The sequence below is a fragment of the Littorina saxatilis genome, linkage group LG5 (genome assembly GCF_037325665.1).
Source record: "Littorina saxatilis isolate snail1 linkage group LG5, US_GU_Lsax_2.0, whole genome shotgun sequence".
NCBI lineage: Eukaryota > Metazoa > Mollusca > Gastropoda > Littorinimorpha > Littorinidae > Littorina > Littorina saxatilis.
The window spans coordinates 9,237,815-9,254,061 of NC_090249.1; the positions used below are offsets into that span (position 1 = coordinate 9,237,815).

Below are 16,247 nucleotides of genomic sequence, written 5' to 3' on the forward strand. Positions count from 1 at the left end.
ATGAGATCCTTCGACCGCTGGCTGTGCCTACACTGCAGCAGATGGGACCGCAGGCTGTCTACCAGGATGACAACGCTCGCCCCCACAGGGCAAGAGTGGTCGACGACTTCCTGCAGCAGTCTGGAATCAACAGAATGGAGTGGCCAGCATGCAGTCCCGATCTCAACCCGATTGAGAACCTCTGGGATGAGTTGGATCGCAAAGTGAGGAGCAACCACCCCCCCCCCCCCCCCCCCCCCCCCCCCCCAGGGATGTTCAGCACCTCTACAAGGAGCTGCAGGCTGAGTGGCAGGCTGAGTGGCAGGCGCTTCCACAGAGGATCTTCACCACCCTGGTCAACTCTATGAGGACTCGCTGCGTCGAGTGCCAGAACAGCCAGGGCGCTTACACACATTACTGAACTTTTCGGAGCATCTGAATGCCATGTCTTGTGATTTCAACGACTTTGTGAAATTAAATTTCGATACGTACACACTTTAATAAAATGTACAGACCAAACGATTGCTCGAAATTGAAGGAAATGTTGTATCGTTATTGCTAAAGCATTGAATTAAACGTTTGCCAAATATCAACGCATTGGCTTTCTTATTTGGAAAGTTATGAATTTGTGTGCAAGTGATCCTTAACTTTTTGTGAGTAGCTTAGATTGGTTATAGGGAAACTTTGGGTTTCAGTGGTAAAGTTTAAAAGGAAGAACATTATGCAGTAGACCGTAAATAACTAAATTTAGTGACTTGTTATTTATTTATTGGGGAAATGTCGGTCAAGAAGTTTAGAAAAGACAATACGGTTCATCGATGTTTTAATTTGTTTTCGCTCGTTAATTTTTTATTACGATGGCGATGCATGGTTATGTACAGTTAAAAGTCAAGATTCGATTTTTTTTTTAAAGCATAGGACAGTTTCTTTAGGCGTTTAAAAAAAATTAACACAGAGGCAAAAACCGGTTGTTGCAGTCTGAATGCAATTGAGGTCTATTAAGAAAAGGGTTAATTTAAAAAAATAAAATGTGTAGCTCCCAGCTGCACTTGAACCCAGAGCGTCGGATTGATAACCACTGCACTATGCTACTCGTCTAGAAAAAGCACTATGCAAAGGTGTGTTATCAGTTATTCAGTCGTGGTAGTTTGAAAGCTCACCACCTTCGCCGAATGACTCGAGCACGGTTTTTTCGGTCAGTAAATGATCGTACTGTCGGTTTTGAGCCCCTGTGTTTCAAGCTTTTCACCTAAATTAAACAAGAATGTCACAGTTCGTGTCTATGGTGCAAGGTAGCCGACCGTCTCATTGTAGCCAAGTTACGCATTTCACGTCTTCAATATTGTACTTACTTACTTACTTAGGCCATTATGAACCCCCGAGGGAGCATAGGCCATCGACGACAATTCTCCATCCGACACGGTCCTGGGCTGCCCTTTCGATCTGGCTCCAGGTCTTCCCCTGCCTGCCTTCAGTGTATCGTCTCCAGCTGTTGCGCGGCCGGCCTCTCTTCATTTTCCCTTGTGGATTCCACTTCAGGGCTTGCCTCGTGATACTGGATGCTGGCTTTCTCAGCCCCATTTCCTCCGGAGAATTTGCTGCGCCGCTGGTTTCTGGTCAGCTCTCTGCCAAAGGTCTTCATTTCGGATTCTGTCCGTCCATCTGATGTTTAGGATTCGCCTCAAGCAGGTGTTGACAAAGATTTGGATCTTTCCCAGCATGGTCTCTCCATGTCTCACACCCATAGAGAAGAACAGACTTGACGTTTGAATAGGGCCTTTTACACCAAGGCTATTCTAGGCGACCTTGACCTTGGCCCGCTGTGCCTCGGGCAAAGTCAGCCACTTTTGTGCGTTGTCAGTTTGAATGGTGGAGCTGTACGATGGTGCACAAACATTGCTGTTATGGCGTGTGTGGAAGTGATTTAAGACACCGTGAGAGATCACACATGGCCGGTGTTGGATGGGTACCGTTTTCCAAACCCTCTAGAGATTTAGAAAAGTGCCGAAAATGGATTAAACTATGTCCGGGAAGAACGATCGACAGGTTCAACATCGAAAAAGTCAACAAAGACACCTACATTTGCACAAAACACTTCGTCGGGGGGCACTTGAAAATGACATGCTGCTTTTCTTCATAAGTATAAATGGAACAAAAAAGATTGTACCATGCTTTGACTTTATGTGCTGAGAGAGGAAGGAATGGTTTTAATGTAGCTTTTTCATATCCCCGTAAACTAAAGTGCAGCTAGTTAGCAAAACAATTTCACTGAAAAACTAGACAGCAAAGTGACACATAGTCTACAAACCAATGAACACGAAGGCATTTAAGAAACAGGATAATTCTTTTAATCTTGTCTAAAAATTTGAACATGAATCTCACTGCAAAAACACAATCTGACAGAAGTGGCAGAAAAACAAAACTACTTCAGCATACAAATGGCCCAAAGAATATGGTCTGAAATCAGACAAAAAGCATGACAGCTCGGTGCTTGCAGTTGCATACAACAAGAACACAAAATGAAAAAAAATGGTCAACCTGAACTATGTGTCGTTCAAAGGAAAAATGGTTTGCCTCAAGGAAAAAGACTGAGAGACATCACATAACTGGTTGTAATCATGAGTACGACTAGACTGAAATGATAAATAATGTGCATCACAGTACTATTCAAGCACTAAAAAGTGCCTCTCACTAGCTAGTCACCAAATAAACAAAGTAGGTTGTAACAAAATTGCAGATTAATAAACAAAATAGTTCAATCAATAGTATATGTCACACCTGACATTAAACTAGTGATTTCCATCACTATCCTTTTCAGCATAGACCTATATTAGATAATATAGGTCCCTGTTTTCAGGCATTAAAAATAGTTCAAAGCACCTAGCCCCACATTCACAAGCTAGATAAAAGCTTTTCATTCTTTTGTTTTTCTCAAAAGAAAATTCATAGTATGACAATAGTATTCACAGCAGGCAGTTTTAAATCAAGCAAGGGAATTCTCTAGGTGTGTTCACGAAATACATTGTAATCTTAAACAGAGACAATTTTCAGTTCACGCGTGAAGATGATTTTACTGACCAAGTTTCTCCCCATATATTTCATAACCCTACAGGTGAAAATGGGAATACCAGCACAGAATGATTGTCAGTGAAAATTTAATACCAACACTTCAAACTACATCACTCATCATAAAACAGAAACTGTGACTCCAGAGTGGATTTAAATGAAAATCAAAACGCGGAAAAACTCATACTCTGATAATTGTTTTCCAAGTGTTTCAAACTACATCACTCATCATAAAACAGAAGATGTGACTGGGATTTAAAGGAAAATCAAAACGCGGAAAAACTCATACTCTGATAATTGTTGTCCAAGTGTTTCAAACTACATCACTCATCATAAAACAGAAGCTGTGACTTGGATTTAAATGAAAATCAAAACGCGGAAAAACTCATACTCTAATAATTGTTGTCTAAGTGTTTGTGTGGTTAAAAAAAAACAAATGTACCTGATCATGAATGAAATCAGAGCAACCCATATGATCATTAACCATTCACTGCCACTGGTCCATACGTATACTCTTCAGTTTCAAAAAGGAGATGGGTATTGAAGAGGCAGTGCTACTGTTAGTGATTCAAAGTGCCATACATCCCATCCTAGTGCTGTGAAATGGGGATATATTCAATATTTCATGGAAGCTAACTAATATTTGCATGTATGCATGCAAACATACTGTGACAGTACTAATACAGTAAAAGCATTATTGAGGGTGAACAGCCTGCTTTACTTGGTTTCAGTGAGGAGTAACAATACTAACAATATGAATAATAACATGCCTATGTTGTGAAATGTAAGTACTTGCCCCCCCCCCCCCCCCCCCCCCCCCCCCGGACACTGGCAAAATCCCAGCAGAATGTCCCCATTATCGCTGACAAAATGCACAGTTTATATGAGGAAGTGTGCAGGTAGGTTGTCTGCCTCTGTGTCGGTTTTACCTCCGCGGTGTAGACGAAAAACTTTTCCACTTCTGCACATGTATGTATCTCAAGTTGAGCACATGGCCATAAAAAAGGCGATATATCTTCAAAGGATTTGTAAGCTTTCGCCTTCTTCTGGTCGAAATCGTTCTTTTTCTCAATCAGATAGTTCAGGATGTCAACAACACCGATCCTGGGTGCGTTTGATGGGTCACTTTTTTCTTCGGATGTAAAAGGATCGCGTGGTGGAAATCCGATCTGTCGAAGTTTTTCGGAAAGTTTTTCTTGCACGTCCTGTCTTGTAAAATCCGGATCGATCGGTAATTCCAACTGCTGTGCAGTTTTCACAAGTTGCAGCAGACCATCTCGTCTGTATCCTGTAACAGTATCGACAGCGAGTTTGCCCGTACCCAAGGGGAGCAACTCGAAATGACTCAGCGCGCGGTCAGCTGTAAAAGGCCCTATTGAAGATCCGAAGCTTTGTCCTTTGGCTAATCTCCTTGGAACTCCAGATCTTCTTTAGCATGACAAAGGCTCCCCGTGCTTTCCCAATCCTTGCTTTGACGTCCCTGTCCGAGCCTCCTTGTCCGTCAATGATGCTCCCCAGGTAAACAAAGGACTCCACTTCCTTGATGGGCTCTCCATTGATCATCACCGGTGGTGTTGGTCTTAATCAATTCGGTTTTCCTCTTGTTGATCTTGAGTCCTACACCGGCGGATATTGTCTTGTCTTGCATTTGGGCATGGTTGTGGGAAAGGAGGGCAAGATCATCCGCAAAGTCGAGGTCTTCCAGTTGATCGAAGAGTGTCCATTGTATCCCATTTCTCCTGCCTGCTGTTGTGGTCTTCATGATCCAGTCGATAGCCAGAAGAAATACGAATGGTGACAGTATACATCCTTGTCGTTCCCCCGTTTTCACCTCAAAACTGTCGGATAGCTGGCCAGCATGTGCAACTCTACACTTCATATCCTGGTAGGTGCCCCGGATGAGGGAGATGAATTTCTCTGGAATGCCGTAGTGCCGCATGAGTTTCCACAGTGACTCTCTGTCCACGCTGTCGAAGGCTTTCTCATAATCAATGAAGTTGATGTATAGAGGAGACTTCCACTCTAGCGACTATGATGCGTAAACTGGCAATCTGGTCAGGACAGGATCTGTTCTTCCTGAAACCCGCCTGTTCATCCCTGAGCTTGGTGTCAACTGACTCCTTCATTCTATCCAAAAGGATTCGGTTGAGAACCTTCCCTGGCACGGACAGCAGCATGATCCCTCGGTAGTTTCCACAGTCTCGAAGATCCCCTTTCTTTGGAATCTTGATGATGATGCCTTCTCTCCATTGAGGTGGCACCTCTTCCTCCTCCCAAATATTGCCAAACAGACTGTGGAACAAACTCATAGATGTCTCCATGTCTGCCTTGATGGCTTCTGCCGGTATCTCATCTGGCCCCGACGCTTTTCCATTTTTTAGTGACATTATGGCTTTCTTGATTTCCTCCTTTGTGGGCTTGTCTGTGTTGATGGGCAGTTCTGTCTCTGCTGGTCTGATGTCCGGTGGTGCTGCAGGGGTGGGTCTGTTAATACCGGGGGAAAACAAATAATTACTGGGCAGTAAAAATAAATACCGGGCGGTAGTTAAACGAGAGTTTGACTTTAAAGGACACAATGTTGTAGCTTTTTCAAGTATACGAGCCCTGAATTGCATTCAGGCTGCAAGAACCGGTTTTTTGTCTCTGTGTTCATTTTGTTTTAATTGCGTAAAGAAACTGTCCTATGCTTTGACAAAAAAATCCAATCTTGACTTTGAACTGTACAATAATATAAAAAAGAGGAAAAAAGAACAGATAAAAAGATCAATAAAGACGGATGCTCCTCGATAACAAAAAAAAAGAAGAAAAAAAAAATAAAATAAAAATAAAGGCAAAAAAGAAAGGGTTGAAGCTGCCTGCAATGCAACTGAGATAAAAAATTTAAAAAAGGAGAAAAAAAGTTCAACATAATCATTTATTTTTCTCCCTAACATTCAGGTCAACAAAGTCATTGTCATAGCTAGGCAGTCATTCGATTCCAAGACAATCATCACAGGTTTGAACCGACCCTTTCGTTTAACCATTCAAAAAACAACAGCAATAACGCTGTTGTTGGTTTATACTCAATGGGTCAAAAACTGTCTCTTATTCTCCCAAGAGCTGTATAGTTTGGTTTTGGGGTTAAAACTATGACATCACACACCAGGAACTGTTACGGAACATATTGTCGCCCCTGCATATATTGTCGCCGGCGACAATATGGGTCAAAAACTGTCTCTTATTCTCCCAAGAGCTGTATAGTTTGGTTTTGGGGTTAAAACTATGACATCACACACCAGGAACTGTTACGGCACATATTGTCGTCCCTGCACATATTGTCGTCGGCAAAGCGACCCTAGCGGCACATATTGTCGTCCTTGCACATATTGTCGTCTGCCGCTCGTGGGCTTATCTTCTGTTCGAAAATGTGTGTGTGTGTGTGTGTGTGTGTGTGTGTGTGTGTGTGTGTGTGTGTGGGTGTATGTCTGTGTGTTTGTGTGTAGTGTGTGTAGTATGTGTGTGTGTGTTTATGTGTGTGTGTGTGTGTGTCTTTCTGTGTGTTTGTGTGTCTATCTGTCCGTCTGTGCGAACGAGCGTGTGTGTGTGTGTGTGTGTGTGTGTGTGTGTGAATGTGTGTCTGTGTGTGTTTCAGTGTGTGTTTCAGTGTGTGTGTGTGTGTGTGTGTGTGTGTGTGTGTGTGTGTGTGTGTGTGTGTGTGTGTATAAGTGTATAAATGTATGTATGTGCCTTTTTGTGTGTGTGCGTGTGTGTGTGTGCGCGTGCGTGCGTGCGTGCTCCCTCCCTCCCTCTTCTCTCTCTCTCTCTCTCTCTCTCTCTCTCTCTCTCTCTCTCTCTCTCTCTCTCTCTCTCTCTCTCTCTCTCTCTCTCTCTCTGTATGTGTGTGTTACTATTCATGCCGCTTGGTAACTGGTGCTCAAGTACCATACAAAAAGATAAGTTGCCATGAAATGAGCTGTATCATATTTTCCGGCACTATCAATGTATTGAAGGAAAAAAAAGTCCTGTGAATAAAGAATTATCTTATCTTATCTCTCTCTCTCTCTCTCTCTCTCTCTCTCTCTCTCTCTCTCTCTCTCTCTCTCTCTCTCTCTCTCTCTCTCTCTCTCTCTCTCTCTCTCTCTGTATGTGTGTGTTACTATTCATGCCGCTTGGTAACTGGTGCTCAAGTACCATACAAAAAGATAAGTTGCCATGAAATGAGCTGTATCATATTTTCCGGCACTATCAATGTATTGAAGGAAAAAAAAGTCCTGTGAATAAAGAATTATCTTATCTTATCTCTCTCTCTCTCTCTCTCTCTCTCTCTCTCTCTCTCTCTCTCTCTCTCTCTCTCTCTCTCTCTCTCTCTCTCTCTCTCTCTCTCTCTCTCTCTCTCTCTCTCTCACACACACACACACACACACACACACACACACACACACACAACCACACACACACACCTACACACACACACACACTTTCGAATAGAAGATAAGCGCACGAACGGCCAACAACATGTGCCGGGACGACAATATAAGCCACCAAGGTCGCTTTTTTTATTGTCGCCGGTGACAATATGTGCAGGGGCGACAATATGTGCCGCCTAAGACGGCACATATTGTTGTCCCGGCACATATTGTCGCCGGCGACAATTATGCAGGGGCGACAATATGTGCCGTAACAGGAACACCTTTTTTCACAGTTATTCAAATTTAAAGTGGATCTATACGTGTGTTGCTGCGGGACGTTTATTTTCCCGTGTTTCCTTCTCCAACAATAGCTTTGTTTTGATTCCTGGCCCAAGCTTCGTCCCTGACATGTTAGCGTTTGAGATTTTTTTGAGAGAGGAGAATTTGTTTTGTACTCTGTTATATCATGGAGACAGCATGTAGACTGCACGAGTACTTGTGGTGTGGTCGCCCGGCCTTGGATCTTGGTTGGTGAGGAGAGACAGGAACAGGAATTAAACAGACATGTGAACCATTCATGGTTTATCAGAGTTGTATTGTGTAGTCAAGTTAGAGATCCAGAGAGATAGAGGAATAGAGTGATAGAGAAAGGGGGGAGGAGGGAGAGAGAGTGTGTGTGTGTGTGTGTGTGAGTGTGTGTGTGTGTGTGTGTGTGCAGGGTTTGTATGAATATTAGTGCTACTGATACATAGTGATAGCCAATATTGGGTATACAAAAGTGATATCCACATCTAGTGCAAATGAGAGGTAGCGATAATGACATGTGTGCCTAGTATCAATAGTGCCTATATATACTTGTTGATATACACTACTCAAAAAAATTCAAGGGCCACTTAGTTGTTCATTCCCCATTCAAAGCAATTAAGACAAACAACAGAAAACATATATCAGAAGTTTAATTTATTCACTTGTTGTTCGATCGGTTACAATTTCATTAACCAACACGAATTATTCATCGAGAAAATTTCATTTGAATGGACATACCCCCATTTTCAAAATTCAGAACAGAGAGCAATTGGAATCACAAGAGTCAATACGGAGATTTAAGAAACGAAACGTTGGGACGTTTCGTTTTGAAGTTGTGGTAAACGTCATTATTTCGGGGGTCTCTCGCTGGAAAGGTGAAGGTCAACTGAAACGGAACGTGGAACGTCAAAACGCAGTCACGTTTTCCACCCCCAAAAAACGAACAATATTTCGTCAACTTTTGTGAGTATTTTTGCACACTAACAGTTTTATTTGTTGGCCATTTTATGCATTGCTAGATTCATCAACCCTTTCACAGTCTTTCAGCGCTGAGAATGTGTTCATTGGAGGTAGACAACTGTTGTGAACTGAAATATTTTGAAGGGTGCTGATCCTGGTACATTTATCCAACTTCATGGTGAGAAAGCAAATGGCGAAGCAGAAGTAGGTCATCGCATCGAATTTTTATTCTGGCTTCGTATGTGATCAGGTGCATGAATTGAAAAATGTGAAGCTCTTGTGCGTGCAATGCGAGTATGTCAATCCTTTATTGACTCGTGGAGTTGAAATTATGCCATGCCCAGTCAGCGGATCATATCAGTCCTGCCATGCCCGGCCTTTCATTCCGAAACGAAACGTGAATACATCTAAATCTTGTCTGCGGCCTATGCCGTCTCGTTACACGTTCCGTTTCGCGGGGTGACTCATTCACCAAACGAAACGAGCTGCAAAACGAAACGTGCTGTTTCTTAAATCTCGCTAATAACGAGTGTGACCTCTATTGGCATTGATGCAGTCGAGGCAACGCTGACGCATGGACCTGACCAAAGTCTGAAGAATGTTCTGAGGGATCGCCTGCCACTCCTGCTGCAGAGTGTGGAACAGGACGTTGAGGTTTGGTGGAGGAGAATGATTCGCTCGAATCAGTCGCCCCAGGACATCCCAAAGGTGCTCGATTGGGTTCAGATCGGGCGAACGGGAGGGCCAGTCCATCCTGATAACTTGCTGCTGCTGCAGAAACTTATTGACAACCCGAGCTCCATGTGCAGGCACGTTGTCGTCTTGCAGTGCGGCACCTGTACGCGATGCCAGTCAGGTTGCCTTGGACACACGTGTAGGGGTGTCCTGTGGTGAAGACTGAATCCACCCCACACCATCAGGGAGCCGCCACCATGTCTGTTGTGCTTCAGAACGGTAGCGTTGCTGAAGCGCTCTCTAGGACGTCTCCAGACGCGAATTCGGCCGTCGTTGAAGGACAGCGTGTAGCAAGACTCGTCGGAGAAGAGCTCCCTGGACCACTGCTGCCTTGTCCAGGCCAGATGACGCCGGGTCCAGGCCAAACGAGCTGCACGATGAGCCCTAGTGAGTGGAGGTCGTACCGCTCGCCGCCTTGATCGCATGTTCACCTCGTGCAGACGGTTGCGAACAGTTTGGTCACTGACCAGGATGTTGGTGGCTGTTCGCACTTGCCCCCTGAGCGTGTTTGCAGTGGCGGTTCTGTTACGCAGGGCTGACACGATGATGTAGCGGTCTTCTCTCCATGTCGTCATTCGTGTGCGCGCAGCCCCCCTTGGTTCTTGCACACTTCCGGTGTTGTTGAAGCGATCTCTCAGCCTCTGTATGACAGAATGTGTCACTTGCAGTCGCCTGCCAACTTCCCGCACTGCTACGCCTTCCTGGAGCCAGGCCACGGCCATCCCTCTGTCAGCATCACTCAGTCGGCGTCTTGGGGGCATGGTTAAAAATGCTCAAGAAACGTGGCCTTAAATACCCGTTGGTCTGAAAAACTGGTTGACGTCTGCTCCCAAAAGCTACGGCTTGCACGTGCATTGCAGTTTTCAGTCTGCGCAGGTGTGCTGCGTCATCTAGACGCGTTTGAAAAGTTGGCATTTTCACGTAAATTCTTCGTTTCTTTTGTGGCCCCGTGTAGCACTTTGAATAAACGCTCATCTGAACCCTTTTCAAAAATACGTTGTCTTGAACATTGCGCAACACTGTTTGTTGCTTATTTGGCAAAAAAACCACATTTTGTTCAGTCTGCACTTTTTTTCAATCCATGTCAAAAATGACACTGGCCCTTGAATTCTTTTGAGTAGTGTAGTTCTATTTCATTTTGTCACACTTCAAAAATACTGCAACTGAGACGTAGTGGTAACGGTAATTACCCCCTGGCAGTTCTTCTTCTTCTGCGTTCGATGTTGATGGCCGTGCTAAATCCTCAGACCAGTGGCTGCCAGGAAGTCCGCAGTCTTGCGCAGTTCGTCGGCAGGACACCCCCTGGCAGTAAGGTAATAGTATTCTTGTTCAAATGAAGGAGTAGGTCAGGGGTGGATCCGGGGGTGGGGGGTCCGGGGTTTCCTAACATTTCTTTTAAATGAAAAAAAAGAAATAAAATTAAAAATAAAGAAAAAAATAATCGACCAGATTGCACCAGATTGCTCCATTTTCCTTTTTTGTTTAAAAAATCTAAATTCGGGCTTCGCGTCGTCGATCTGTCCCGAAAAGAAATTTGGAAACCCCCCCTTAAAAATCATGTGATCCTCCCTTTAGGTGATAAATAAATTAACAAAATCTGTGTTGTTCATAATGTACGCCACCAACACTACATGACATAATAATTGATAACATGACAGTATTCCATTTTCTTGTGTAGGTATGGATTTCCGTTGCTATCACTGTGAGGCTGCATTTACTGATTTTCCTGACGCACACTGTTAAACGACATCCCAAGTGCCTTTATTGCTGATTGACATCATTGACGCCATTGCTTAATTTAAGAGGCAAACATAGAACACACATACATTATTAGTTTTCTATCATTGCATTCACAATGCGCATTTCTCTTCAAAGACTTGTTAGATCTGCTAACTGTTGTGTGGCAAGGGATTGCCGCCCAAAAGACCGTCGATGACACGAAATTAAATCTCTCTCGTAAAATTAGTTCTTGATAGCTTTGTTGATCCGCCGACAGAGAATTCGCGGGATAAAGTGAACATCCGGTGTTATCAGGTGCTTTTCTTTTCTTTGCACCCGGTTTAGAATATCTTAGTTAAAAATATGGTGCGCTTCCTTATTTAAAACATTACTCTATGAAACACACATGAATTACGCAAATGCTAAAATACCGGCATCATATTGAGCTATGCAAGGAAACAAGAAGGCTCACACAATGTGATCTGTATATTTAATATCTGTTTGTCTGACGTGTGCTCAATTTGCGTAAAAAGAATCCAAAACAAAAATGGTAGGTTCTTAGAACGTTTTATTATGACAAAACAAAAGTTATATTCGTAGAACTTCGACCCAGTGATCTTTTAAGTAGACAGAGAGACAAACACTTATGATTCAGATAATAAAGTGATCTCAAAACTGTTGCGCTTGCAAGATGTTGATGAGAAAATGGAAAGAAAAGGTGTATTGTAGAACTATTTATGTCCTTGGTGTAATTACTGTATACTGATGGCGATGATAACTCTGTTTAAAATGAGCATTGAAGAGAAAATGTGGCGATCATTAAGCAACATTCACAAGGTTTTTTCGATCAATATTTATGGGGCATCATAATAAAGTGAATTCACAGTTTTCCGCGGTATTACGGCCCTTACTGTCGTCTTTTTCTTGCGGACGTGACAGGAAGCTGAACGGCATTGCAAAGAGACTCATGAATCAATTTTGTTTGTGCATCAATTAATTCTCGTGACCACTACCTCTCTCTTTCGCTCCCTCTCTCACTCTCTCTCCACTCTCTCTCTCTCTCTGTATCTGTCTCTGTCTGTCTGTCTGTCTGTCTGTCTGTCTGTCTGTCTGTCTGTCTGTCTGTCTGTCTGTCTGTCTGTCTGTCTGTCTGTCTGTCTGTCTGTCTGTCTGTCTGTCTGTCTGTCTGTCTGTCTGTCTGTCTGTCTGTCTGTCTGTCTGTCTGTCTGTCTGTCTGTCTGTCTGTCTGTCTGTCTGTCTGTCTGTCTGTCTGTCTGTCTGTCTGTCTGTCTGTCTGTCTGTCTGTCTGTCTGTCTGTCTGTCTGTCTGTCTGTCTGTCTGTCTGTCTGTCTGTCTGTCTGTCTGTCTGTCTGTCTGTCTGTCTGTCTGTCTGTCTGTCTGTCTGTCTGTCTGTCTGTCTGTCTGTCTGTCTGTCTGTCTGTCTGTCTGTCTGTCTGTCTGTCTCTGTCTGTCTGTCTGTCTGTCTGTCTGTCTGTCTGTCTGTCTGTCTGTCTGTCTGTCTCTCAGAACCACACACACACACACACACTTACAGTACCCGGCTCCCCTTCGGTGTCTTGAAGAAATTTGAAAGAAGCCATTGCGACGAAAGAACGTATGAAACTAAAGAAAGGAAAGCCTGTTGCTGTGAGTTATTCGTTCCGCTACTGTTTAAGTGCAAATTATGTCCAGTATTCGATGATCGGACACACCTTCAAATCGAATGTTTATGAAAGTGTGCTACTGAAGAACATTGGTAATACTTGCCACATGTATTTGGCTCGTTTATGGCTGACTTGTGCCCTTTTTTGTGACTGCGATGACACTGCGTAAGAGTCATTTGTCGATGACAGCACCGAGTGTGGTATTGGAACCAAATGCTATCACAATCTGCGAAAGGTTAATGCCTCAGGAGGATTGTATTGTATGATGACACGGTGCAGAAACGTAGGCAAGTGTAAGTGTGAGTGCGTGTGTATGTGTTTGTGTATGTGTGGGGGTGTGCGTGCGCGCGTGTGTTCACGCGGGCGTGTGTGTGTGTGTGTGTGTGTGTGTGTGTGTGTGTGTGTGTGTGTGTGTGTGTGTGTGTGTGTGTGTGTGTGTGTGTGTGTGTGTGTGAGTGTGTGTATGTGTGTATGTGTGTGTCTGTCTGTTGTTAGGTATTAGCATGACGTTCTGGTTTAGCTAATTACACACAGTGTCTCTAGGTCTAACAGGCCTAGTTTCACGGTCAGAGAGGCACTAACTGTTTTATCTCGAATGTTATAAATGCCACTACTCTCTCTCTCTCTCTCTACTTGCAAGCTTGCCCTGTGAACTGTAAAATGTTAACTCTCTATGCATTTCCATTGTAAATTGTTGATATTTAACACTTGTCATTCATGAAGATAGCATCTGCATTTGTATTCTACTGTCTATGTATATTATAACATATCTAGATTACTGCGTTTACTCCTTTCACTCGTTGAATATCAAAGATGCAGGAATTCACAGCACAATTAAATATTGCTGCATCGCAATACAAGAATAAGTGTAATATTCCCGGTCCATTGTTGTTGGTTGTTATGATTATCTTCTGGCGCCCTTTTTCTTGTCAACATCCAACATACTCGTTAACTTTTATTGTTGATACACCGTATGATATGTATTAATTACAAATGCACAAAAACATTCGGCAGATACTTTTGATTTTAAGTACTTTATTTGATGAGCCACCATTTCGATTCCTGAAAATGGAAACCAGCTCCCTCCTAATTAACTCTGTACATAGATTTTGACTTTTTGTTTGTTTCAAACCTCCCCTGTTGTCGTTCTATTTTTCTTTCACCGAAGCGCGAGATGCATACAGAATACATGTACATGCCAACATACCCTTCTCTCGGCCTTAATTTAAGTTTGTACAGAGCCAGAGTCGGGTGCTTTTATGGGAGAGCAGTTGCTCGATGTCGCAAATTGTCATTTTTGTGTGAAAATACTGAATTACCATTTTCAATTTTGTTGCTTTGTAAAGGTTCCAATCGTGTCACGCTATCGTTGTGTTCTTTCCTATTTTGTGCCAGCCTTCTGTCGGCTGATATATTATTACTTTACAAACGTGGAACTGTACGTCCTGTTAACAAGGATATTTATGATACAGAAATTAAAAATGCAGTTAAATTGTCTGCCCGGACATCACTTTATTTAGCGGGGATCTCCATAGTCCCAGGCTCCGCTCGTGCCTGCTGGCAAGACATTCTCATGAAGGAGGTGTTTGACGAAAGTGTTCATATTTTTTCTGCACTATTTATGGACACACACTCAACACATACGGCTTGTCATGTTGATCACAAGAGAGAAATAGAACAGCGAATAGAAGGAAACATAACAGATTACTCCCCAGAATATGACGCGATGGACGACAGAAGTCATGAGAATAATTCAATGCACTTTGGCGTGATTGTTGAATGATTTGACCACAACATATTACAAGTTCCATGTTTTTGGTTGATCGGTTTTTGCGTAATTTGTGTTTGGATTTTTGGTCCTTGACTTATTTTGGGCAGTGTATATTTGTTTGTTTGTTGCTCAGCCTCATGACATCAGCAGACTTCAGCGCAACAAGGAATATTACCACGGTCCTTACCACGATCTCACCAAGCTAACAGCCGATCAGCGAGCAAAATGTTAATGTCTGGACATTTCGCAGCTTCCCTGGCCATGCTACTCATCGCAGCCATCTTGTACCTGGTTGCCATAGGAACCAGCTCTTGGTCCACCAGCAGGCAGGAGCTGAGCCTGGGACTATGGAGATTCTGCATGGACATTGAGGGGGACAAGACGTGGACATGTCTGCCCAACAACACAGGTCCGTTTACATTGGGTCTGTCTGCATGAATAGTGAAACATGGACACTGATAGTCCAGTGATGTTTACCCTCATGGAAATTTAGAATGCTTTCTTCCCAGAGAAAGCTAGCTGCCTTAAGAATTAAACATTTTAAAAATTACGTCGAACCTAAAACCGTGATTTGTAAAAATGTAATATCGCATTCCACAAAGTAATACATGCCTTTTATTTTTATTATTATTTGTTGTTTATAGCCTCTATGCGTAGACGAGTAATAAACTCGACGTTTAAGGCCGATTTAAAGGCACGGGAGGTACTCGCGAGCAAATTTGATTTCATTTGACAGACAAATGCATATAGTCTTTGAAACAACTTTTCTTAGTACCCAAAATGGCAGCAGCTATACGCAATTTTAAGGCAAAGTAGCCCAGGTCTTTTTTTTAAATGCAATTAAAAAAACCCCACTTTGTTGCAAAAATCGTAAATTTCAGCTTAACCGCGGGCAGCACAGTAATTATTTTTGAGTGAACAATTATTACGTAATTGTAAGGTGTTAAACAGAAAGTAAAAAGATTGTTTGCGTGCAACACATTGCGGCACCACGAGACCTTGTATTTCAGAAATTGTGTTACGTCACGTCATTTTCATTTGTCTGGATAATGTCAAATCTCATAAATGACGTAAGCCACAATCTAATGAAATACATATCAGAGGGCAGGGTGCATTCATTGGGCTTTAAGTTGCAATTACCTCTGATGAGATAGCTTATCAACAATAAGTATGAGATTTCATTTCCGAAGTACACCCCCTAATTTTGTAAGTCAAAGTTATGTCATGAAAGGCTTTTGAGAGGGTAAGGGTGGAGTGTAGTGGACTTAAAATGCACGTTAATAGAGAGAAAAATGCCTGCTCTAAGCGTAGGTGCAAAATATATAGACACCTGTGAAGAAGTTTATGCGCGAGACGATAACTGTGTGCGGAGTCTCATTTAGTGAAATAACCCCTTTAATTGCTTTTCCTTACATTTTTAGGCAGTGCTGGTTTTTAATAAGAGTTGCATTTCAACCTCCAAAAAGCCCGTTAATATAAAGTAAGAAGATAGAACTATGATTGACAATGTGACCCATATTCATTGAACATTCACTGAAAATATCGGGTGCATACCTTTTTTGGCGGTTTTACGTTTCACTGAAGAAAAAACCGGAATTTAGTGTTATACAAAACTCTAGTTAACATCTTTATTTGGTGTTTAACGTCGTTTTCAACCAT

The 16,247-nt window shown here is 42.8% G+C and overlaps 1 protein-coding gene across 2 annotated transcripts in view; it reads left to right on the forward strand.

The window, feature by feature from the left end:
* The window catches only part of LOC138966256 (epithelial membrane protein 3-like), a 91,559-nt gene that overhangs the window by 4,723 nt on the left and 70,589 nt on the right, over nucleotides 1-16,247 (forward strand). For both annotated transcript variants that reach the window (XM_070338398.1, XM_070338399.1), the window contains exon 2: nucleotides 14,722-14,997. In XM_070338398.1, the coding sequence (XP_070194499.1) occupies nucleotides 14,814-14,997 (184 nt within the window). In that variant the 5' untranslated portion in view covers nucleotides 14,722-14,813. The remainder of the gene's footprint in view (nucleotides 1-14,721; nucleotides 14,998-16,247) is intronic.